This window comes from Rhinolophus sinicus, chromosome 3 (assembly GCF_057876585.1).
Source record: "Rhinolophus sinicus isolate RSI-liver-muscle chromosome 3, RSI-T2T, whole genome shotgun sequence".
Lineage (NCBI taxonomy): Eukaryota > Metazoa > Chordata > Mammalia > Chiroptera > Rhinolophidae > Rhinolophus > Rhinolophus sinicus.
This window is the reverse complement of record NC_142503.1, coordinates 88701463-88728876: the sequence shown is the minus strand read 5'-3', so window position 1 is coordinate 88728876 and position 27414 is coordinate 88701463. Positions and strand designations below refer to the sequence as shown.

Here is a 27414-nt window from a genome sequence, read left to right as displayed (position 1 = left end):
TCCGAAGTTACATACTTTATTTCTGTGGTTTTAGTGCTTATCCGAGCTGTTTTAAGATGTATATGTAACTTAAAATCCAAAAATAATCTATATTTTTACCCACATCTAAACAACAAGAGAATATTAGATTAGTTACACTTTGATGTCCCTTTCCAAATTTAATAAATTCTAGCCATTACCACTCCCTCTTTGCAACAAATTAATCATTTTTATTACTGTCTGATATTTTAGTGCTTGTTTAGATTTTACCTGGGTATCTAACAATATTTTTCGTCTTTCCTTTATGCATTTCAAACCTTCTATTTGGAATCATTTTCCTTTTGCCCAAAGCACTTCTAAAATTTCCTTTAGCAAGAACCTTTTGGTAGAAAATTCTCTGTTTTTGTTTTCCTGAAAATGAACTTCATTTACTCTCTGGAAAGATGGTTTCTTTGAGTATAGAATTTTAAGTGGATAGTTATTTTATTGTAGTGTACAGAAGATACTGTTCCATTGTGTTCTAGCATCTATTGTTGCTATTAAGAAGTCAGTGATTGTTCAGATATCATTCCTTAACAGGTAATCTGTGTGTTTTTCCTAGCTATTTTTAAGATCTTCACTTTTCCTTTGAAGTTCTGCAGTTTCACGGTGATATGACAAGCTGTGAATTTCTTTTTATTTTTCCCACTTTGGATTTATTGGAATTCCTAGATTTGAGGTTTTTGGAACATCATCAGAAAGTTCTAAGCCAGTATCTGTTAAATATTGTCTCTGCCCCAGTCTTCTTATTACCTCTTTCTAATATTTCTATTAGATGTATATTACCTTTTCAGGCTCACCTCCATATTTCTTAACCTCTTAACATTTTCCATCTCTTTGTCTCTCTGAACTACACTGAAATTAATATGTTCAGCTATATTTTCCAGCTCAGTAATTCTCTTTTCATTTATATGGAATACCCTGTTTAATATATTCACTAAGCGTTTTATTTCAGTTATGATCGTTTTCATTTAAAAGTTTTATTGAATTTTTTTAAGTCTGTTCTTCCATTGTTTATGGGCTCTTTTTCCCTGCTCACATTTTTAGATTTTACTTGCTTAAACATTTAAAATATAATTTAGTTATTAACTACTATTTACTGAATTATCATTAATTAATAATTGTCAGAATTGGTGTCACCATTCCAGTATCTGAAATCTGCTGTTTATTCAAGTCACTTTTGTTCATTGAGCCTTGTTTCTTTATGTGTTATTTATTTACTTATTTATTTTCCTATTACCTACTCTTTTTTTTTTTTCTTGGAACTTTACCATGTTTCCCCGAAAATAAGACCTAGTCGGACCATCAGCTCTAAAGCGGCTTTTGGAGCAAAAATTACTATAAGACTGGGTCTTATAGTAAAATAAGACTGGGTCTTATATTAATTTTTGCTCCAAAAGACGCATTAGAGCTGACTGTCCAGCTAGGTCTTATTTTCGGGGAAACATGGTATCTATGGAAAATATTTAAGACTTGTCCTTAGTGATAGTAGCTTATGCCAGTTGTACGGAGTATCGCTACCTGAGGACATCTTTATATTATATTCCACCTTTGAAATTCTTCAGACCACAAACCTAACATGAACTGAGACATCAAAAGGGGTCTGTGTGAGGAAAAGCTTGGAGTTACAGATTTCTTTTTTTTACCTCCACCCAGCAGAGTAGAAATTTAAAGTCTCTCGAGTTTCGCAGAAGCCCTGAAGCTGAAACCTGGCTGTGCATCTACCTCCTAAAGTTCCTGTTTTCACTTCATTTTAAGACTCTATTTTTCCCTTTCTTCATGCCAGCTAAGGGATGCATTTTTTAACATAATTTTTCATATTTTACTTGGGATCCTTTTATTGGGAAAGCCATTGGGGTAGCTAATCCACCGTTCTGCTAGAAACAGAACACATGCTGTTTTATTTCATTTATCCACCAACTCTTTTCCATGACGAAGAAGAGTTCAATATAGTTTCAAAATCAAAGTTAATTTTGATGTAAATCTAAGTCTCCTGATTCAAGGCCATTGTTTTTTCTTCAAAACTTATGGTACAGCCTCCTCCTTGCAGAAGCCTTGAAGAGATAAATACAATTCAGCCAACCTTGTAGTACTGTTTCATAACAGTGATTACTGTTAAGAGTTTAGGGCTTCCTTATCCTAATTTGCACCCTGTTCTTGAGGAGCATAGCCATCAAGTAAATCTGGGAACATGATATTTTGGGTTTCTGGAATTAATATTCCAAAAATTATTTGCCTGGCTCATTCTTGGGAATAGGAACCTACCTGTGACACTCTTCCCAGTGACAGCCTGTTCAGGCGCAACTTGTGAAGTTTATGAAATGTCTCCAGTGCCTTTACGTGCGCATGCGTGTGTGCGTCAAATTTAATACAGATGCTCGTCGACGTACAGTGAGGTTACGTCCTGATAAACACATCGTGTGGTGAAAATACATTTAATACACTTAACCTAACGGACATCATAGCTTAGCCTAGCCTACCTTCAACGTGTTTAGAATACAATAACCAAAAAGAAAAAAAGAAAAAAAAGAAAAGCACGCTGGCAACACAGTACACTGTGTAGTATCAGTTGTGTACTCTGGTGACTGTATGGCTGGCTGGGAGCTGCCCTTCTCTGCAGCTGCCCAGAATCATGAGAGAGTATCGTACTGAATATCTGTGCAGGGAAATATTGAAACCAAAACTCGAAGTACGGTTTCTACTGAATGAGTACCGTTTTCACACCATCCTAAAGTCAAAATATCGTAAGTGGAACCATCGTTAAGTTGGGGACATCGGGACATACTGGGTTTCTTTTGGGAAATGTGAGGAGGTGTTCTGATTCTTACATGGAATATCTTAAAGCCAATTCATTTATTTTAATAATAGCTTAGAAGCAACCTGAGGTATACTGTGGACCAGTAGAGGAAATAATATTATTTTACTTATTTATTTATTTACTTATTTATTTATTTATTTATTTATTTATTTATTTATTTATTTTAAATTCTGTATCTAGTGCAAATCATTTAGGCTTTACCTCTCAATGGAATTATTTAATTAATAGTTTCATCTTCATTGTTGATGTGCAGCTCCTTATTGTTGTGGTACATCTTTCTTGTGGTTTTAGACAAAATATCTTTTATAGCACCTTGATAAAAGTTGAATAATAGATAATGAATTAGGCTCACAATTTCTTTCATTGCTTACAATAAAGGCAGCTTCAGTTATAAACCCACAGAGTGTACAGATGCTATTATTTTATCCCTATGCACTTTTTGCATTTTATGTAGTCTTTTGATGTCTTCTAGCCTTCATCTGCCGTTCTGATCCATTCTCTACCCTGCTGCCAGAGTGACCTTTATTATAGTCACGATTGATCATGTCAGTTCTCTACCCTCAATCCTGCAAGATAATGCACAAACTCCTTATGTAGCAGTCCTGCCAACCCAGTGGCTAGTTCTGAATCTCCACTTACTTTATTTTTCAGCACCATTTGACATATAACTCATTGCCCCTAGTTCTTAAAAATGTCTCTTGCAATGTCATGGCTTACACCACCATATATATATGGATACACATATACATACATATATACAGAAGTACACACACACACACGGTGCCAAAAAATGTATGCACATTTTAAGAAAGGAAAAAACTGTATTAAGATTGTAATACTCAATATATACCCATAACAAAAGATGAATACAAGTCAGATTTGACTTCTGCAATTACAAGAGGTGCTCCAAGTGGTTTCCATCAGCGTCTAGACACTTTTTTTTTTTTTAAAGATTTTATTAGGGAAGGGGAACAGGACTTTATTGGGGAACAGTGTGTACTTCCAGGACTTTTTTCCAAGTCAAGTTGTTGTCCTTTCAATTGTAGTTGTGGAGGGTGCCATTCAGCTTCAAGTTGTTGTCCTTTCAGTTGTGGAGGGCGCTGCTCAGCTCCAGGTCCAGTTGCCGTTGCTAGTTGCAGGGGGCACAGCCCACCATCCCTTGCGGGAATCGAAACCGGCAACCATGTGGTTGAGAGGACGCGCTCCAACCAACTGAGCCATCCGGGAGGCAGCTCAGCTCAAGGTTCCCTGTTCAATCTTAGTTGCAGGGGGCGCTGCCTACCATCCCTTGTGGGACTCGAGGAATTGAACAGGCAACCTTGTGGTTGAGAGCCCACTGGCCCATGTGGGAATCGAACCGGCAGCCTTCGGAGTTAGGAGCATGGAGCTCTAACGGCCTGAGCCACCAGGCCGGCCCCGAGACACTTTTGATTATAGTGAACTACTGCTTGAGCAACATTGACCAATGTCCACTTATATACATTTTTTGGCACCCCCAGTGTGTGTGTGTGTGTGTGTGTGTGTGTGTGTGTGTGTGTATCAGTATATAATGGTGTATATATCAGTATATATAGGTATGTACTGATATCTCACAGGTATGTATCTTCAGCCTGACCATTCCTCTGGATTCCAGGCTCGTATATTCAATATTCCAAATATAACACATTTTAAAGTAAAGCCTTGTATTATGCCCTTTAATCCTATTTCTTCCCTTTTTATCCCCATCTCTGTTGTGAATCAGAAACTTGAGAAATTTCCTCTTTTCTCTCATACCCTATGCCCATGCAAGTTCCCATTGGCTGTACTATCAGAGTACGTCTGTCATCTGACCACTGTCATCATCTTCACTGCTATCACCCTCATCCAGGCCTCCCTCATCTCTCCCCTGGGGGTCTGCAGTATCATCTTCACTGGTCTTCCTGTGCTCACTACAGTCAACGGCCAAAGAGACTTTTTTAATGTAAACTATTGTTCTTCCTCTAACTGAAACCATCCTATGACTCTTACAGAATTCCAAATAAAACCCCAAAGCCCTTCCCTAATGCTCTACAGAGCTATACGAGATCTTGCTTTGGTATCTGTCTGAGCTCAGTCTCCAAGTCTCCCTATTACGTGCTCTTCTCCAGCCACATTGACCCGTTTTTCATACACATCAAGCATATCCCCTTATTTGTCTTTGAACTGCTCTTCTTTCAGGTAATTATGTGGTTCATGTTCTCATTTTATTCAAGTCTCTCCCCAGATGTCACTGTCTCAAAGAGCTGCTTCCAATCAAAATTTCTAAAACAGACCTGTATCTGTCAGATACTGCTGTGTAACAACCAACCACAAAAAATCTCAATGGCAAGCAGTAGTACATGTCTGCAGGTCAGCTGGGGGTTGGAGAATGTAGGATGGGACTGGGTGGTTTCTTCCCTTCAAGCTCTGGATCTGTCTGGGCTAGGCTTCTCACTGCAGGATGGGCTCATGTCTGCTTGCCACCTTCCATTTGTGTATCTCTGGGATGTGGCATGGCATAGGTGCTCAATAAATGGTTGCTCAGCAAATAAGTAAAGGAACGAATAAATGTCGTAGAAATTCAGAGAATAAATAGAGATTAAGTAAAACAACTTCTTTCATTTAGCCTCTTCTAATATGTGAAATGATTGATGTAAGAACCTGAGATAATTCTGCCATGCCTTCTATTTTATTTTTACATGTTCAGATCAAAGAACAGGCACATGTTTCTCGGGCCTGGTGAATGGTCGCTGCGCACAAGAGCTCCCGGGCAGAATGACAAAAATGCAGTGCTGCTGTGAGCCTGGCCGCTGCTGGGGCCTTGGAACCATTCCTGAAGCGTGTCCCGTGAGGGGCTCTGGTGAGCAGTCTGCTGCTAGTCTCTTCAGGATCCACAGCATTAGGAGAACGAGTACCAGCGTACTTTGCTCTTCTCCTTGAAGTCAGATCCTATTTCTGTTCCTCTCACTGTCTTCAACATGACTTGAGTGTTTTTGTGAGGGATAGGATGGCATTGTTTGTTTAGGATCAGTTATGATTATACCCAATTTATTAATACCAAAAACATTCCTGAGAGCTGATTATGGCTTGTGTTTTTGGAAATATTTTTTAAAAATTATTTCAAATGTCAATATTTCAATTCAGTTTTAACACCTCCTGATCTTTCATTCCAGAGCTGGAGTATGTTTAAATAACAAAGTTCTACCTTCATTTACATTTTGTTTTAGGAGTCTCTATCTCGTAGTGTCCCAATCCTTGAAGATATTTCCTCTTTTCTAATGACCTGAAAACTAAGAATAAAAGCGTAGGCGGATACCTCTCATTCACTTTGCTGTATTAACTGCCATGTAACTAAGGCTGTATCAGGAAATTAGGATGAATGAGAAGCAGCTCCTCTTGTTAATACAATGGGAATCGTTAAGTACGATTAATGTTTGTCACATAGGGGCATATCAATGTATTTTATTATACATCTTCATATTAAATTATTATTATAAAAATAATTAAAGTTTTTGAAATATACTTATAAAGATATGTACCTATATGTACTGTTATGGAGAAAAAAATTAAGCACATTCTTTCAAACTAAGCTATAAAATATGAAAAACAACTAGAAAAAATTTTTAAAGCAGAGTTAATGCATAGTATATAGTTTTGGAAAGTCATAGTTCCACTAGTAATATGCAATAGTAAGATTAATACTGAAACAATTACTTGAGTTAAATAATTTTCATTTCTTCTGATATAGTTTTCTAATTCTGACAACAGTTAAGGAAATAAGGCAATCACTATATTCTTTCTACTTTTCTCTCAACTTTGACACTTGGACAAATAAGGAGCAGATTTAAAAACTTATTAAATACCATCTTCTGTTAAAAATCTATGTTAGAAAAAATATTCTGAAGCCATATTAATCCTTTAATGAGAAGTAATAGGAAACGTATATTCCTTCTGAAATTTCAAGTAAAATCAAATATGCAGAATGAATTACTTAAAGCTTTAATATTCATCTATTCAAGTAAATTTTTTTGTATTCATAGTTATATCTGGAATTTTATGAGTTGCATTAAGGGACGTGAAATCAAAATGCTCATATAAATGATTCTTTGGTTTTGCAACTCAGTTAAAATATGGCATAGAGGTTGTAAATTTTTTCTGAAACAGCTATACCTTTTCCTGCTACTGCTAGCATTGAAAACATTTATTAAGATAATACCCTACTTATTCATATTGTGTGGTATAGATAAGCTAAAATGATCATTACAGTACAAAGATTGCTTTTATTTTGCAGAAAGACATCCATTTGTGTTTCACTGAACTTTCTTTTCTTGTAGAGGAATACCGCAGGCTTTGCATGGATGGACTTCCAATAGGCGGGATTCCAGGGAGTGCTGGTTCCAGACCTGGAGGCACTGGGGGGAATGGCTTTGCCCCAAGTGGCAATGGCAATGGTTATGGCCCAGGAGGGACAGGCTTTATCCCCATCCCAGGAAGCAATGGCTTTTCTCCTGGCGTTGGGGGAGCGGGCGTAGGGGCCGGGGGACAGGGACCTATCATCACTGGGCTAAGTGAGTATTTACTTCTTGTGTAAACTCTTTCGTTTTCTGCCTTAAATGATATTATAATTGCTAACATTTTTTTTCTCCAAAAGGGGTGTGTGTGTGCGTGTGTGTGTGTGTGTGTGTGTATAAAAACTTGTTTTAGCATCTAAAATATAATGTAGTAATAGAAAATTCTTAGGAAAATATTATCTTCCTGTTCCATAAACTTTCCAAATTGGAGCAAAAAATGAGTAACCCAAGCTTTCTTTGCGAATAGAGATGAGAGCACAGCAATGGTCCAATCCAGATGACGCCATTCAAGGGCACGTTTTTGGTTCAGTGTATTTCATTTGGCCCTTCGCAGCTGCCCGGCTCATACACCCCTGGAATGATTTCCAGAACCATTTCTCAGCTGAGATAAACTGAATAAGTCTTGCTCTGTGCCTATCCAAATATTATAATGAAATATCTTTATTTTCCTCACCCTTTTTTGTTGAATAACTTAAGAAATGGAGAGCTGTGGGCTTCAGGCCAGAATTGGCATTGGTGTACTTGACATTTAAGTTCATTCTTTTTAAAATAACTGTTCTTGCTAATAATATTTAATGATGTCCTATAGTGTTATGTTTATTCTTTTTGGCATGTTGCCTATTTACTATATCTGAAATTCAGCACAGTTACAAAAAAAGAAATGGAAAGCATTCAAATGTACAGTAGAACATTCCTGAAAATTTTAAAAGGCATTATTATGAGCAAAGTCTCCAGATGCGTAACTTGACAAATGCAAGTAACAACCGTGTGTCTCAAGAATATTTTTATATCTTCAACAATGAAGTTTAAAATATTATTGTCTATTATATTATTCTATGTGAGCTTTTGATATACATACCTAATTAATGTACTATTAAGCATACTTTTAAAAGTGAACTCTAAGAGAAGTCATTCATGTTGTAATGATGAAATAACACTTGTGTTTTGATTTTCCATAGCTATTCTGAACCAGACAATAGATATCTGTAAGCACCATGCTAATCTCTGTTTAAACGGACGCTGCATACCTACTGTCTCTAGCTACCGATGTGAATGCAACATGGGCTATAAGCAGGATGCAAATGGGGATTGCATAGGTAAGCTCGTGATTCTTTAATCCTTATTAGTTTTTTGATAGCTTTTAGACTACAGGAAGAAATTGGACTGAATATGAGTTTTAAAACGCCGTTTGAAGTAAAGCTAATTTCCAAGCTGCCTCTCCTGTGTGTATGGTCTTCCATTTTCTCTTGTAACAGTGTGCCGAGCTAAGCCACTTCAGGAATACCCTATCCTTTCACATCCTAAGTGTGGTGATTTCTGTCTCTGCCTCTCCTTTTCTTTCCTTCCTAGCTGAACAACACTGAGATATGTGGTGGTGTCATTAACACACAGAAGAAGATGCCACTTGGGAGGGAATAGTTGATGAGTTTCTTTTGGACATGTTGAGGTTTAGGTTGCCTCGGACGTTTCATTATAGAGATCTAAAGCTGAGCAGAGTGTTCAGGGAGAGTTACAGGTCAATCACATACAGGTGGCTATTAGAACCATGAGGGCGAACACTGTCACCAAGACTGGACAGAAAGAATGAAAAGGTAAGAGTAGTACTGAGGCTGAAAACCTGTGGAATAGCAACATAGGTCCATAAAGAAAACTTAGTAATAGTGCTGGAGACACAGAAAAATCATCCAGTATTATGTAACTGAAGCTATACAAGGGTACACTTTCAAGAGAAAAGTAGTGTCAAGTGTTAAATGTGGCAGAAAAATCAAACACACTGAGGAAGAAAAATCTATTGGATTTCATATTGAGAGTTCTAAAGATCTATTAAGAGTAGTTTTAGGACTATAGCAATTGAACCATTTTGAAGTTGTTCATTTATTCATCATATTAGCAAATGGTTGTGTATGTGTTTTATAATAAGCATAACCCTAAATACCAGATTTGGGGTCAGGTGTTCTGTTATAAAATGAAAAGGGAGGCCAAGAACAGAGAGTTAGTATTAGAATTTTGCCACGTTAAACTAAAAAAAGTCTAAGTGCACTATGATTATGAAGGAAAATGTGAGCGAAATATGATATTTTGGAAAAACGATCATTCTAAACCATGTATGGAGCTACAAGATCAGAATGATTAAATAAGGCTTAGCTCAGGATCCCTTATGTATAGTTGCACAGGTTTTGCACTGCACAACTGTAGAAGGTGCCATTCAGACTTTGTGCATTCTATAACCATATACAGTAGCCCTGTCTCAGCTGATACTACCTGATGCTTGTTTAAGTGATACGTAGACCAGGCAGTTATTTTTGAAGCACCATGAAATAGTGATATGTTTATTCTTATTATATAACTTGAAAATTATTTTACCACCAGAAGACATGATTATAAGTATGCAATACAATATATAAAATATCCCCTTACACAGTGACAGTCTACCAAACTGAAATTTGATTAGTTTTGTCTTGCTATTAATATTTGTCCTTCATGTGTCACTGCATGATTCACTAACCAACAAGTAGAAATAGGCCAGAAGTTAAATAGTTTCTATAAATTAGCCAGAAACCACATTTATTCCATGTTAGCGCCAAGGTGCACGTTATTCTAGCTAGTAAAGCACCTCTACCCGGGGGGAGTTTGTGAACCATTGGTATAAAGATAAACGGTCCTTAAGAATCAGCACTTCTTTCTGTAGTCAGGCTGCCAACTCAGCCTTCTCAACTGGGCTTCCCTTAGGTAATAAGCCCTGCAGAAAGTGATGTGGTTTCAGTGACTGTTTTTTTTTTTTCAGTTCTCCCAAGGGTGATACACAGTTAGTACAACTCTAGGATATGAGCTAATCATATAAAATTCATGTCTCAAGGTTCTTACTATTCCCAGAACCCAGGTGAGAAGGGCTCCTGTCACCCTTTGTATGAACTCTGTCTAATGTAGTGTTGAGATTCTCTGCACAGTTAATGTGTCAATATAAATCTCAGACTTCTGCGTTCCACCTGAACATTATTACAAACGGTTCCATTCTAGTTTGATGTCATCACCCAGCCCTGCATTTAACCCTGGGCAGAGTTAATCTTTCTATTGTAATTCATAGGGACAAAGATTAGTATTGGGGCATACTTTCAGAAAATAAGTTTTTAGTATTGTTCAGCCTCTACTCTTTCTAGTGTCAACTTCTGGTCACTTTGAGTTTATAAACAAGTTGGGATATCAGAAAAAGTTAAGAGGATATAAGCCCAAGATAAAGTGGTAACTATTTTCACTGTACCTGTGTTTTGAGGAATAGCAAACTGCCTGTGCTATTTGGGAACTTCTGTTAGACACCTAGGAAGGGGTGTACCTTGAAAGGCAACAACTATATTAAAGGATCCAAGACAAGGAAAATAGAATTGGGTCCATTTTGCTAGTATGAGTTACTCCTGATACTTGAAAATAGTTACATTTACTCATCACATGTTTCTTTCTTTTTACTGAGAATTCTCTAAAATGAATTTCTGTGACTCCTTTACTGTCAGTGTAAGTCAAACTGCTATTAGCAGTATTTTTAACTCCATTCAAATCGTTCTATTTTGGCGTAGTAAGAAATCATTTCTGTTGAGCTGGACATAATCTTAGAGCCCTTGCAAATTAAAAATGTTGGAATATAAAGGACTTTTCAAGGGTAAACATTTCTTACTCCAATAGTGTCTGAGAATTTAACCATTTCAATAATCGGCATCTTTCTCAATTACTTTGTTTTAGGAGTTCAAAATTCTGTGAATTTTGCTTTAAAAATGCTCAGTTCCCAGTGAAAACATAGGAAGAAATCAAAGGGCACAGATTGTCGTCTTTTAATACTCCTGTCCCCCTCTACACAAGGCAGAACAAAGGTCAACACTCAAAAGTTCTGGGCTGTGAGACTCAGAATAGAGTAGAGGCATGAGATGTAGATTTCAGAACGTGGCCAATGGTCATTTGTGATTAGTCTAAAACTTAAAATCTTACAATATCCTGGAAAACAAATGGAGTTTTAAAGTCATGGATTGTAAAGTCACTAATCATTTTTTGGTGATTTTTTTCCCTTCCAAAGAAGAAACAAATAAGTGAACTGTATGTTCTCTCTGAGCACTAGTCCTTTAGCCCTATGGGCCCAAGGAAACAAATGAGTTAAGGCTGCAATGGCAAAATAACTGGCAGAGCTGTCACAGCAACTTAGGGTCCTTGGAAACAGGTTCTCAAAGGGAGGAAAAGGTTCTGAAAGGGACCCGCTGCTCTAAGGATGGGGGTGGGGGGGCGGGGGGAGGTTGGATGCACAATCTCCTGCTTGTCACTAGAGCAGAGCTTTACAATGAGGCTTTTATGAAGGTGCACATATTTTTAATTGTTGCATTTCAATATGATGTGCACACAGAGAATCTAAGGGAAAGGATCTTCAGCACTGCAAACTAAAGGTCATATTTTGAATTGGAAAGTACCTTAATTATTTTTTTATGTGTCTAACGCTCAAAACTCTCTCTTTTCTCATTTTGCTACATGCCTTTGGCTCAGTAGAATTGGTGTAATCAACCAAAGTTGAAATGTAAGTGAGTCTTAAGGGGCGGTGAAGGTGTCTTTGGATGAATCGAAAAAGCATTTAATCTTGTTATTCTTCGCTGTTTTTATTTTATTTGCTATGAGATTTTTTTTTCTCCTCCTTTACCAGAAAGAGCTTAATTGCTTTCAGTCTGAGTGTTTATATAATTGAGGTTGGTGAGTTTGATAAAGTTCCTATTTTAAGAACATCTGTGAAAAGAGTAATCTGTTTATTAAAATGGTAAACCTGTGAATTGATTTTATTATTGTGCTTTCCAGTTTAGCTGAAATTGATATGTTAATGACTTCTACATGTATATGAAATGGCAAATCATTATGCCTTCACCAGGCAGCCAGGTTTTTAATTTGCCAGAATTCAAAATAATATTTAGGGGGGCATTGCTGAGAGAGATGAATGACTTTTTCTAACACTGGCACACGTGATTTCTCTGGGAGTTGACAAGGCCAAACTGTTCAGTCTGCCATTTGGTCGTGCAGTTTCTGAACTCTGTGATGGGTTTGCATTCAATCAAGCCTTAAGAGGTCTTGAATGAAAAGCAGAGATGTTTCTCACATTTAGGATCAGAACTAGTACTTGCATACAACTTGGTTCTATGCAAAAAATTCCTGAGCCGATTTTAAGATCCTAAAGAAGCCTGAAGCTACTAAAACCAACAGGCTTCGTTTTAATTAATTTTCATTTTCTACTCCACCGTATGTTTGTTACTTCAAAATATTACGCGAGATTCAATGCATGCATATATAGTTAAGTATATTGTTGAGTTCCCAAAAATAGTAACAAAGAAATTCTGTCAATCTCTTTCATTAAAACTATTACAAGTGACAACATGTCATATAAACATATATTTTGAAAAATCTTCAATTGCTCTTCTAACACTATACCAAGCCTTAGTGAGGCTATTCTCTTGCCCAGACGACGAAAGATAATAAGCGTGATAGCCTATTGGAACTCATGGCAGTGTCTTTAAAGAGCCCATGCTTTTAATCATTGTGCATTATTCAAATTGAAAAATCATTATTTCTTGATTAAAGCAAATTCCCTTGTACTCTCCAATAGGCAGAATTTTTGTAAATCTCCAGACTGGCCTCTGTATTTGAAGAAAGGAATGTTCATTCATTTATAAATACTCTGCTATTTAGACTATTACCACTGACTGGCCTCTCAAATTTGGGAGGCCTAAATGTACTTTAAACAAACATTTCTAGGAACGGAGTGAAGTCTGTAATGGTTTCTTTTGCTGCTCACAGATGTTGATGAATGCACATCAAATCCCTGCACTAATGGAGATTGTGTTAACACACCTGGATCCTATTATTGTAAATGTCATGCTGGGTTCCAGAGGACTCCTACCAAGCAGGCATGCATTGGTAAGGCAGTTTGCTTTCACGGAGGAAAATGTTCCATGAAATACAGCGACCCAGGCTATTGAGGTTAAAAGTAAATTTATTAAAATAAGACATGGAATGAAATAAGTGCTGTTACGTTATTGCCGATTTATTTTATACTGCCCTCAGAAGTGTTCCCTTTATACGTAAACATTATTTGCATATATAACCCAGGCAACATGGTATCTGGCTTCACAAAAATTCCATTTATCTTCCTTCACGAGATCACAGCTTCCTTTCTCAAAGTCACATTAGTAGCACTGCTGCTCTCTGATTAACGGCGCTTAATATCTGCAGTCCTTTTCATCCACTGTTTTCTTTGATCCTCACACACGGTCCAACATCAAATTATGCCCGGTCTTTATTTTTTCATTGCTACACCCACCCATCGTCCAAACTCTCTTCCTCACTGCTGATTCATCTCAGAATTCTTTTAGCAGATGACTCTGCTTGCCTTCTTTTCTTTTTTTTTTTTTTTTTTTTTTTTTAATTGGGGAAGGGGAACAGGGCTTTGTGTACTTCCAGGACTTTTTCCAAGTCAAGTTGTTGTCCTTTCAATCTTAGTTGTGGAGGGCGCTGTTCAGCTCCAGGTCTCGTTGCCATTGTTAGTTGCAGGGGCACAGCCTACCATCCCTTGCGGGATTCAGGGAGTTGAACCGGCAACCTGGTTGAGAGCCCACTGGCCCATGTGGGAATCGAACCAGCAGCCTTCGATGTTAGGAGAACGGAGCTCCAATGACCTAAGCCACTGGGCTGGCCCCGCTTGTCTTCTTTTTCATTTCCTCTTCATCCCCAGGTAGTTGCTTGAACCAGCTTACTCCAGCAGTTTTCATGATGTTCCTCTTAATCCAGATATTTGTAGTTGGTTTACTCTTACTCTTTGCCCTGACTTTTAAGGTCTTCCACCACTGTGTCAAAAACAGCTCCACCCCTAATCCCAGCCGCACTACCTGCCCTCTGTTAGGGTCACTGCACACCCCATTTCATTTCTCTCTCTTTCCCTCTTTAGCTACAATAAGTCGGGGCCATATACCTACCTATCCAGGAAAAAAAAAAAAACAAGCGGGAGAGAGGTAGAAATTTTGCTAAAGAAGCAGTTCGATCTTGTATAAATAAACTGGATATTTAAAATTAAATTTATTGTCTTACTGTTTTTGTCTATAATTATTGTAAAAGAATAATGCTTGGCCATTCTTAATCTTCCCAGATATTGATGAGTGCATCCAGAATGGGGTTCTTTGTAAAAACGGTCGATGTGTGAACACAGATGGAAGTTTCCAGTGCATTTGCAATGCCGGCTTTGAATTAACTACAGATGGAAAAAACTGTGTTGGTATGGAAATCGCCTGTTCCCTTGCAAAAGATTTTTAAAGGATATACATTTTTATTTAGAACCATGTATACTGTTTCCATGAAAGCTCACAAAACACATATGTGAGAATTCTTCAGGTGACTTAGGGAAAATACAAATGCATTTAACATAAGACTGTTAAAGTGAAAGGACAGATTTTTTTTGACAATGTTATAAACAATGAATACTTCACTACTTCTGGATATTTCCTGTGTAGTATATGTTTGATTGTAAGTAGCCGTTATTCTTTGTGATAACTATTATTAGTATCTACTGTATTTCACATGTTGGTGTTACAACACTGACAGGAGAGTAAAGGTCTCCCCCACCCCCAGTCTGGGGAAATATAAAAATGTTTGGCGTATGTGATAATGAAATCTCTAACTTTGTGTTCCCGGTGATGTAGCAGGGCATCAGGTACCATTACCCTACAGAAATATTTTATTCACACAGCAGCACATATTCCACCCACTGATGAAAGTCCAGATCATTTTACTCGCAATGAGGTTTGTCGTTGCTTTATTCTCCCTTACAAAAGAAACACCTCCTGAAATCATAACAGCTTTTTGGTCATCAACATAAAATGCTGCTCATGTGGTTTTAATAGCCACTAAAGCCCAAAATTTACTTAACTCTTTGCCTTTATGTCCCTTATCCTAAAGGCCCTTCACATTCTCCACACTGTTTGCTCTCACTCAGTTGGCACTCATATTTAAAAAAAAAAAAAAAAAAAAATCCGTGAGCACATGGCTCATTTGTGTAGTGGAATTTGCCTGGCGATTGTTTGTGGAAGGAAAGGAGACTGATTCCCTAAAGGCCAGTGGTGCGAGTTCCTCTCTCTCCTCCCGCAGATCATGACGAATGTACAACTACCAACATGTGTTTGAATGGGATGTGTATTAACGAAGATGGCAGCTTCAAGTGCATCTGCAAACCAGGATTTGTCTTGGCTCCAAATGGCCGTTACTGCACTGGTATGTGTGGCTTTGAGATAGGAAGGGAACCACGATTGAAACCATCTTTTTCACTTGAATGAATCATGCAAGAATTACTTCAGCTTCTTCATGTGGATTTCATATTATCCACATCCCTTTCTAATTCAGTAAGGCAGGTGTCTAAAGCTTCCTAGAAAAACACACATTGTGGTCTAGGGAACAGTAATATCTTTACAAAAATAATAATGAAGTAGGAAAAATTAAGGGACTGACAGGTCGGTTCTAGCAAGTCTGAAAGCGACAATGTAGAAATAAGTTCTCTCTAACCCTTGCCAGAATAAAAAAAGAGGAAGAAAAAAATCTTGAAAGGTTTTCATTTCTATGTGTTCTCGGAACTAAAGTTTCCACTGTCGTTTATTACTGGTTTTGTATTACATCTTTTCCATAAAGCTAATCTGCAGATCATTATCTAAAAATCTTCCATTGATTTAGTGAAGAAATAATTTAAATACTCCTATCAGTTGTTTTGTTCATAAAGCCATTTTGAAGACCAAGCTCTAGTGATAACTTTAGTAAGTAAAAGACATGCCTCTTGGAAATAAATAAATCTATTTTATGTGTATACTCACAACTGGAATTTAGTAGGATGGAACAAATTTTGCAGGTCCTAGTTAAAAACACGTTTTTTTGTGTGTTTTTTCAGTTTTTCCCTTTTAGACAAAATTAACTCCATGTATGCTTTCTGCCTTCAATTGCACAAATTTATCTGGATACCAAATAAGACTCATAACTAATCCCTATAATTTCAGTGAAATTCCAGGGACGTTAGAAAGAAAAAATCAATGCTGATTCTCATGTTTCTGAATGAAAAATTCAGAATAGTCTCTTGACTATTGAAGAAAGGGGAGTACAGGATTAAATAGAGCTATTGTAGCTTTGCTGATTGAACTCATGACTGGGATGTCATCTCAAGGTTAGCTGACTTGAATGTCATACAGGATGTGAGATTAATGTTATGTTCCAGTGTTTAGCATTACATTACAACATGTAACTTACTTCAGCATTTTTTAAGAAACTAAAATACACATAAAAAGATCACCTACAGCTCACCAGTTTCTGCTTTGTTGAAATTATTTTTTATCAATTTTTTTATTACATATGTTACGATCCTAAGTCCTGAAATGTTTATGATTTGGCAGCCCTGTGTTTTGAAGGCTGTTTCATCATTTGGGGGAGTCATTTAATGTTGGGTTACCTTTGATAAATTGAAGCAGATTGAAAGTTAGAAGAGATACCCCAAACTATTTTGTTATTATGAACTGATCAAATTAACACCAAAACAACATCCATCGTGATTAGAATTGTGTGTGTGTAAATAATAGGTAATTACAAAAGTTCACCTCACTTTTAAGAATTTGTTTCACTTTACTAATTTGATATTTAATCTCTTAATATTAAACAGGGTTGCCAAATAAATAGTGAAGAATGAGTATGTAAGGCTCTTTTTTACCCAATGGATAAAGTGAGGCAACTTTCACTTAGTCTTTCTGAAAATGTGTTTCAAAGAGTTGCATTTAAGTATAGTATTTGTTATTGCATCTATGTGTTCTTCTATAAATTATAAAATTAAAGACGAAAAGTTGAAAGTCTAGAGTAGTGGCAACGAGTAAAAATAAATTTACCCAGTTATGACCTGGCTTGTATTCCCCTCTCGGCAGATGTTGACGAGTGCCAGACCCCAGGAATCTGCATGAACGGGCATTGTATCAACAATGAAGGGTCTTTCCGCTGTGACTGTCCCCCAGGCCTGGCTGTGGGCGTGGATGGACGTGTGTGTGTCGGTAAGTGCAACATTCTATACTGGCCCCAGTGTCCACATGATCCTGAAAAGCGGGCAGAAATGGATCTATTCAGCCATAAAAATGAATAAAGTACTGATACATGGGAAAATAAGGATGAACCTTGAAAACATTATATGAAGTGAAATAAACCAGTTACAAAAGACCACACTGTATATGATTCCATTCATAAGAAACATCCATAATAGCCAAATCTATAGAGACAAAGGAAATGAGTGGTTGCTTAGAGCAGAGAGGGCGGGGGTGGCAGGCAAAAAGGGTGATAGCTAAAGAGTATTTTGAGGTGATGAAATGTTCTAAAATCAGCTGTAGTGATGGTTGTACATATCTGTGAATATGCCAAACAGTATTGAATTGTACACTTTTCAATTTTATGGTACATGAATCCTATTTCAATAAAGCAGTTTTAAGAAAAATGGAGAGAGAGCCCAGCCAGCTCCCTTCAGAAGGCTCTGAGGAAAGGCAAGTGAAAAATGCTAAAGAAAAAAACAATGTCCGTAATCCAGCATCCTTGATAATGTTAGATAACTGAGGTTCTAAATATAGTAGATTTAGATTTTGTAATTAATAACAAATAATACAAGAAACGGGATTATAGTTATATTTAAGTAAACTCTTGTTTTTACCCAAACAAAATTTAAAATGTAAATAGCATACCATAGAACTTGGACTTACCATTAAACGCTACAGATGTGTTTATGTAGTTATTCTTCATCACCATGCAACTAAGTAGAGAGACAAGGGAAGAGTATGAGAGAGAATTTTATTTTATTCTAAGCCCTTCAAAAATTTTTTGTATACTTTTGTCAGATGGATTCCATGAAAATCCACCAGAGTTAATCGTCATCAGCTTTAAAGAAGCAAGCAAAACAAAAATGTCATTGGCATTTCTAAACCCAACTAATATGTGCTAACGATAACAATAGCAGAGTGAGTTAGTTTTAAAAATACATTTAATGCCATTTTTTTTTTCCCCAAAGCGTTTTCACGAGACCTCTAGGGTGCATTAGCCATTGTGTACTCTATTTTTCAGGTTATTCACTAAAAGGCAGGCAGGCATAGTCATTGGTTTTAAAGTACATTTGAGAGAAACAAAATTCTTTCTTAGATATAGCTGATAATACTTTACTCTTACCTATGGGAATCAAAACATTTGGATCGTGAAGGGGGAAAAAAAGAAGCACAGCAGATGGAAATAATCTGTCCACTTAAGTTCATCCACTCTCTCCAATCTAGGATTTATTTCAGCTTACAAGATTGTCAGCCCTTGGTTCGGAAATATTTCAAATACAACAAGTAGAAGAACGTAACTTCCCTCCTGCTTAGAGAACAAAAATATTTTCAGTTGCTTCAATACATTGATTTGCTTTTTTCCTTTACTTAAATATTTCTGTTGAAATCAGCAATGAGTACAAAAGCAGTTTGGGAGGAAGCAATTGTTTTTATTCTAAGCAGCCAACATATGGATAGTTGTTAGGAATTCAGTATTGAAACACAAAAATTCATTCTCTTGTTCATATACAGAAAAGGCATCAGAAATTGTTGGAAAGTCCTCTCTAGGTATTCACAATTGTGGTCACTTAAACTTTTTAATAAAACATCGTTTGTTCTGTGCATAAAATTACATATTACTGTTGTCATGCCAGATGTGATTTCTTCATGCCTTGCGCCTCTGGTGATGCTTTTGAGATCCACTGATTGTTGAAGTTAGAAATGAATCACTAGGATGAATTATTATTGGGATTAGCAGTTTAATTTTAGATTTCTTTCTTGTTGATTCATTTTTGTTTCCCTAGATACTGAGATGTGGGTTTTTATTTTCAGAAAATTGAGCTATTATTTTGGCTAGTATGTTGAAGAAGCATGACTCACAGGCAGGATATAAACAAAAGGCAATTCTATTTTGGTCTCTCCCATCCTTTTAAAATTTACTTTTACATTTATTCAATAGGAGCAGCGGTTTATCCAATAAAAGTAAGGAAGAAAATGCAGGCCACCCTATAACTTCACTATTTTTAGGTAACAAAAAAATTATGACTACTTTATATAATGAAAATAATCTGATTTAGAAATCAGAATGTCCGTTACCATATAATAATTAATATTCTGAACTTGATGTGAAGTTACAACTTCCCTCCCGAGCTCAGACCTTCATGAGCAAGTTTTCTGACTCCACCGGGGTCAGACGCAGGAGGAGAAGGGAGAAGGCAGAAGCACTGATATTGTCCTAGAATGGCGTCCAGATTTCTGGGTGTTGTAGGTGCTCAGGGCCAGCTTCTTCCTTATGGGCGGCTCCTGGGACTTCAGAGACATTCAGCTGCCCTTCCTGAAATGCAGACTCTGCAGATGTCTCCTGGAGGCCGCTCCTCACCCAATCTTTGGTCTTTTAGCAGTCCACTTCGGACAGACCAGCTGCCGCCGGCATCTCATCATCCCCCACATGGTCATTTTAGGACCCTCAGGATGTGGCCCGTGTCCAGTGCATAGGACATGCCCATCCTCTGCCCCGTTTACCATGGGAATAGAGGTCGATCTCACCTCCCAGCTTTGCTCCTACAGTAGGATACTATTTTGCCTGTGGAGTATCCCAGGCAGAGGTGGCTACAGAGCTCTTCAAAGACTTTGGAGGTGAGGACGGAAGCACCTCCAAGTCATAACATAGCTCTTGCCAAAAAAAAAAAAAAAAAAAAATTCCTTTTCAAAAAACCCTCTCTTAGTGGACACTATCTTAAACTATTTACCGGTATATACTCGATTTTGGGAGGGGTTTAAGGACCAGGTAACTAATTTTCCATATCTACCCCCTTCAGGATGGAGTCTCCAAATTCACCTTTTTATTTGATATTTAGCACCATGGGATTTCAGCAAAAAATTTTTTTTACATTATCTTAAGAATGTGCCAGCATCTTTATGAACACTCTTTGACATTTCTGTCAGTTCAAAGGTTAATTTTCTTTTTTTTAATTCTAGTACTGCTACTTACTAGCTGTTGGCCTTGGGCAAGATACCTTACCTCCCTGTGCCTCTTTTTCTCATTATTTGTTTTGAGGATTAAACAAGTTAATATGAGATTGAACTGTGTAAAGTTTTGAATAATGTCAGGCACATAGCAAATGCCCAAAATGATTATTGTTTTATTAAATTCAAATAGCAGTATAACATCTAGGGCCTAGTCTTAGAGTTGCTGCTTTAAGCAATACAGTTGATAGCAAAAAAAGAAGAAGAAAATAAAATGAGCATTTGTGTCCATACATACTTTACCAATGGTGTATAGACTGATAATTACCTGAGAATCCTTTAAAAATTCCAATTTTTGAGAAAGGAAAGGCATGGGGAAACTTGATAACATACGGAAAAGATACAGCTTGGCATTTAGGTCCAATCCCCTGCCAAAGCATCCACATGGGCATGTTCTGAGTGTGCTGCTGCCGTTGGCACCTCTTACCCTGCCCACCTGTGAACAGCAGCTTAGTTATATTTGAAGAGTATAATAAGAACTAGGGTTCCAGTCTGGGATCTTTGAACAGGAAAAGGTCGACTGTCTTCATTAAAGAAAGAAGAGAGAAATGAGGTTGCCACCATTTTTTGAGTATTTACTTTGTGTCCTAGGCACTCTGCTTAGTGCTTAACAAACACATTTGCATTTATTATATAAACCCTACTCTTATTTGATGGATGAGGAAAATGTTAAATAATTTAAGTAAGGTCATCCTGCAGGGATCAGAGCCCAGGACAATTCATGTCCCTAAAACCCACATACAAGGTACACTCCTTTCTTTTTCATGGTCTTTCTGGTGTTGTTAACCAGTAACACAAACCACTGTGTAATCTGTCTCACTCTTCAAGTAAATAGGCTTTTTATCGACTTGCTCCTAAAAATTGTGTGTGGCTTATGTTCTTACCATGAATACAGAAGTAACTTTGACCATTCTGTGATGCTTTCTGACCTAATTGGTGACGCTGGAAGAACTCACAAAACTCGTATTGGAAATTGTGAACCGTGTTGTGTTTGCACGGATTTGCCTAGATTAGCATCGAGTCTTACACTTACGTGTACGTCAGAACTGACTGTCAAGTTCAGCCATAGCAGAAGTAGAAAGGGCCAACACATCCGCTCCACGTGGTTGGGGTGATAATAAATCCATTACCCTCTTTCATTTGAGCATTCACACATCTCATTGTTTTAATGCAGCCATAAGTCTCATTGTTTTTATGAGAAACACTACCAGATCCTAAGAAGTCATTGGATGATTCACTTTGCATAACAAGCAGATAAAATTATTTCTAACATGTTGTGAATAATTATGGATATTTATAATAAGGGTTAGCTATTTGCTGGAATTTCCATGTCAGTAGACTGCTTAAAAGCTGTGCTGCTTCTCTGGCCTTTATGATGATCTGAGTTTTTTTTTTTATACTTAGTTCATTCTTTATTGTCTCATAAAGTTGTAGCATATTTTATGAGAATTTAGAGTGAGAAAACTGAGCGGGATATTTTTTGAGATGTAGCATAACATAGTAGGAAGAGGAAGGGCTTCGGAGGTGACACAAGTCTGACCCTGAGTCCCAGCTCAGGCAGTAGATTATCTAGGGCTTGGAACTACTTATGTACTTGACCTTCCTCACCTGTAACGTGTGGATAATGACCACTGTCCTACAAAGTTGTTGACCTGAATGTTCCTTAAGATGATGTCTGTGAAACAAGTAGCACAATGCCAAGGGCGCATAGTGGTACTTACTATTTTTCAAAACTAGATTTATTGAGGGTCTGAGATGAAAATATAGTCAGAACAGTAAATAGGGGTTGAAAAGGATTTTTGTGTCATCTCAGGTAGTTTAACTTCACTGCACTTCATTGTTCCTGGGAACTTCTAAAATAGAAATAATAATAAGTGTCATTTTGAGTAGAGGCTAGCCATTGATTAGAGTTCAAAGTGGTGTTTATAACTGTGGAAATACACCTGGTTACCTGGTTCAGTGAAAGGCATGTGAGTAAGTGGGAAAGTAGAGGCTTGTGTAACACGTAAAACTGCTTGGAGGGGGAAAAAAAAAAAAGAGTTGTTGATATGGATTCATTCTTTCCTTCACTCAACAAATATTTGTTGATTTCCTAACACTATGAGATGTGAAAGATACAAAGAAAAAGAAAAGTGGCAGATGCCCTCTAGATGCTTCCAATCTTAGGTTAAAAGAAGCCTTCAAAAAGTTTTGAAATCTCTTTGTTTCTGTTACTACCTCAAGTCCTTGTTCGTCTGTGTCCTTTAGATACTCACATGCGCAGTACATGCTATGGTGGAATCAAGAAGGGAGTGTGTGTCCGTCCCTTCCCGGGTGCAGTGACCAAGTCCGAATGCTGCTGTGCCAATCCAGACTATGGTTTTGGAGAGCCCTGCCAGCCATGCCCTGCTAAAAATTCAGGTACTCAACATTGGCCAGTTTCACACCCAGGGAAAGAATCTAGAAATATAACATTAGATATTTGGCCAGAGAGTACATCGGCTCTGAACTGTTTGGTCATTATTTTTAATTGATGAAAATAAATCCAAACCTGTGTTGGTATGTGAGACATAGAATGAGATTTGGCTTGTATTTGCCTATGGTCTCTAGACAAAGAGAACACATGATGGATAGAAAAATACAGAGGGTGCCAAAAAATTGTATACACATTTTAAGAAGGAAAAACTGTATTAAAATTGTAATAATATATACTGATAACAAAAGATGAATACAAGTCATGTTTGACTTCTGCAATTACAAGAGGTGCTCAAAGTGGTTACCATCAGCGTCCAGACCCTTCTGATTACAGCAAACTACTGCTTGAGCAATGTTGACCAAGGTGTCCACTTGTATACATTTTTTTGGTTTTGGCACCTTCGGTATATTTGCTATTCCAGTTATAATTGTTGAAACAGATTTTTTTACATGAATACATTAGTCTCAGTGTCCTTGATCTATGATGTCGTTGTAAAGACAAATGGCCTAAAATTTGCTTACTGCTCTCAAGATTGTAATAAATTCATAAGAACCTGATTTTATTTATTTTTATCTCAACACAGAATGATTTTAGGCCACAGTCTACCAGTAATTCCAGATTCTTAGGTTGATAAGATTGTTCCTGTTTATTCATACTTTTACTAAATCTGTATTGAATATACAAAACTGTATTGAGTATATGTAAGTACAATATGGGTTAAAAAATAAACACAATCTCTTTTTCATTAAAATTGAGAATATAGGTGGATGAACATTACAATTTAGTATTATTAGCCCCTTTAAAGGGACATAAAGAGAAGGACATATGGGAGAGCATAAAGGAAGGAACAGTTGGTTGCCTAGGGAAGCTGGAAAAGACTTCACAGAGGAGGGCATGTGTAGTTTGGTCTTGAAAAAATAAGAACTTCGCACATGGAAGATGGAAGAAAAGTATTCCGGCAAAATAAATGGCTTGCCATTCCATTTAACATCCTAAATGGATTGTTCAAACCTTAGCAAAATGATGAGAATTCGTCCATGCTCAATAACTGAGCATGATGTTTTTAAAAGAGAAGAGTTAATGAAGGAAACCTTGCCCTGAAATATATTAAGTTGAATTATGTGTATTATGAAAGAAGTACAAAAATTGATAACAAGACTAGATTTAAAGGGTCAGTGAACTAAATAAATTAATCTAGAAACAGATGGGAATAGAAATAGTCTTGAAAAAAATGAGAACTTCCTACGTGGAAAGTGGAAGAAAAGCATTCCAGCACAGGAAATAGCTTGTCATTCAATTGAAAATTCTAAATGGATTGTTCAAACCTTAGCAAAACGAGGCAGGTTCATCTAGAAATAAATAGGAATGTGGGATTCGATAAACGCAGATTTTACATCAGTGAGAAAAAAATTGAACTAAGTATTGAATATTGTTGATAAATATCAGTAAAAATGTGAAGTTAGCTCCCAACATGAAACCTTACAAGAATAATTTTATTATAGAATATATTAAATTTTGGTTATTTTATAATGGTAAAGTACTTTCAAAGCAGACTAAAACACACATATAAATTGGAAAACTTGTTTTCTTAATTTATAAAGAATTTACATTAATCATAAGGCAAGGTGAAATCCTCAGAAAAAGTGCAATGTATGCAAACAAGATTTTACAAAGTAGAAATGCAAATGGTAAATTACCAGATGGTAAAAAGATGCCTAATCTTTCTAAAATTAAAAGAACATTAAACTAAGATGTCATTTTTGTTTATTAGATTGGTAAAGTATAGATGATTGATTTTTCTTAGTATTAGGTGGGGTATATAAAAATGGATACTCTCTTCCACTGCTGATAGAAGGGTAACCCAGCACATTTAGAGAGAGGAGGATTATTTTTGGAATTCTTATAATAATTATGCGCTAGAAAATGGTCTTTTTTTTATTTTATTTTTAAAATTTAATGCATGTGATTCTTCCTAATGATAGCTTTGGAGGTATGTGACTTGTTGTATAAAACAGATATAGTTTCAAGTTTCTGATTTCTCTATTCATTTTTATCATGTAGCGGAATTCCATGGTCTGTGTAGTAGTGGAGTAGGAATCACAGTGGATGGAAGAGGTAACTCCATTCTATTCTCCATCTTATAATACTTATGTAATTATATAGCTTTATGATTCTGCATTATGGACATGATTATATTTAATACTATAAAAACATAGCAGTATAAAATAATAAGGTACGTTATCTCTTAGAACAATGGTTATAAACTTGATGATTATGAAGTGGCATGTAGATTCACCTTTTTTTTTGTAGTGGAAAATATGTATTGGCTAAATACGCATTGTTAAAAATATCAGTAACAAACTATACTGATGATTTTATGGGTACCATTACTTATGAAGAGGCTAGAGTTAGTATTTAGGTTAAAAAAAAAGTGAGTGAATTAAAAGAAAAAAAATTAATGGTGCTGAGATGGTTAAAACAAAAATCTTTAAGAGATATTTGATATGGATCAAGTTTGGTATATACTACCCTAAAAATAAATTGTTAGGACTACTTATGCCTAAGAATACTAAAATGTCTTTATCCAACTAAAGAAATGAAATTTATTAAAGTTTTCTTACTTTAAATTTAGCAATACGATTAATAAAATTCTAACATGGAATCTTGAATGTTAAGTACATATGTATTTATAAATTTAAAGTTATTTTATGTGTTAGTATACATATAGTTTCATTTGTTTTTTTATTTTTTGTTGTTTTCCTTTCTATTTTTATTTTTTTTAAGTAAGTTTTGGAGTAATTTGTTACACAGCAATATATAACTAATACATTCACTGACTGTTCTACATTATTGAATATCTGCATATATGACTGTTTGTCTTTCTGGTGATTTGGTCTCACATTCTTTATTTTTTATTAGTTTCAGGTGTACAGAACAACCTAGTAGTGGACAGACACTTGCATAAACTTACATAACTCACAAAGTGATAAGCCCAACAAGTCTGCCCACCCGACACTGTACATAGTTATTAGAACATTATTGACTATATTCCCCATTCTGCACTACATATCCCCGTGACTATTTTTTTAATTATAGTTGACATTCAATATTATTTTATATTAGTTTCAGGTGTACGGTGCGGTGGTTAGACATTTATATAATTTATGAAGTGATGCCCCCGATAAGTGTACTACCCATCTGACACTATACATAGTTTTTACAATACTATTGACTATTTCTTTCCCCCATACTATTCAACACATTCCCGTGACTCTCCTGTAACTATCATTTTGTACTTCTTAATCCCTTCACCTTTCTCACCCAGCCCCCCAAAACCCTTCACGTCTAGTAACCATCAGTTTGTTCTCTGTACCTATGTGTCTGTTTCTGTTTTGTTTGTTCGTTTACTTTGTTCTTTAGATTTCACGTATAAGTGAGATCATATGGTATTTGTCTTTCTCAGTCTAACTTATTTCACTTAGCGTAATATCCTCTAGGTCCATCCATGTTGTGGCAGTTTCATTTGTTTTATTTTTTAAATAAAACTGTAGGGTGCTGTTAATCTTCACTTTACATATATGTTCTACTTCCGTGTTTGAGAAGACGTTAGACAAATTAAGATTAGGTGACAGTAATGTTGCATCGTTGCAATGAATGTTGAAACCAGAGTAAAGAAGAGAACTTTTACAAGATGTTTCTCCCAGAAATAAAACTAAAAGGCTGACATCTCTGGAGTATTTGAAGTCTTCCGAATGCTAGAAAATAATACTTAGCATCAAAATTTGAGCACAGTGGCCAAAATTTGATTTTATGCCTATTCTATATTTTATTACATTTTAATATGGGCTCCCCAGCAGAGCCAGCCACTTGTTAAAAGTGCTTGGTTGCTCAAACAGCCACATCGTTCCTCAAGTCCCACTGCACATGGGTGACAGAGAGTAGTCATGTTTATGGCTTATTGTGAACACATCGTGTTCTCAAAGCATCCACGTTTGAACTGTCCTCTCCAATAATTTCAACTTATCAGCAGAGAAACATTTATTAAGTATCATATTACTTAGTTGACTATAAAAATATGATAATAAAATAGAAATATTCCATGCCTTCGGGGACCATAAAATTATACAGACCACCCTAGTAAATCTTTGTCTTTTAATTAGATGGTTATAATACCTATCAAGATGAGTTTTCCTTTGGATTTTGAGCCAACAGCCTATAAATTCTTTTATTCATTTTATCATAAACACAGGCACATTACATGGTTTAATTTTTTGAATTTCGGCCAGTTCCCTTCGTTTTTCTTTTGATTTAACAGGGAAGTGTCCTGTATCTCTGTTTTATTCTTACTCCTTATTTTTATTCCCTTTCCCTTTCTGAAAGGTAGACAAATTGCAGATTAGCAGAGTTAAACACTTCATATGTTGAGTTATCTTTATTATATAT

At 36.3% G+C, this 27414-nt stretch overlaps 1 protein-coding gene across 1 annotated transcript in view; it reads left to right on the top strand.

Moving 5' to 3' along the window:
• Window positions 1-27414, top strand: part of FBN2 (fibrillin 2) — a 266506-nt gene that overhangs the window by 143033 nt on the left and 96059 nt on the right. The window contains exons 9-17 of the mRNA XM_019732405.3: window positions 5541-5693; window positions 7168-7401; window positions 8364-8501; window positions 13216-13335; window positions 14561-14686; window positions 15556-15678; window positions 17358-17480; window positions 22764-22916; window positions 25033-25086. Of these exons, the coding sequence (XP_019587964.1) occupies window positions 5541-5693; window positions 7168-7401; window positions 8364-8501; window positions 13216-13335; window positions 14561-14686; window positions 15556-15678; window positions 17358-17480; window positions 22764-22916; window positions 25033-25086 (1224 nt within the window). The remainder of the gene's footprint in view (window positions 1-5540; window positions 5694-7167; window positions 7402-8363; window positions 8502-13215; window positions 13336-14560; window positions 14687-15555; window positions 15679-17357; window positions 17481-22763; window positions 22917-25032; window positions 25087-27414) is intronic.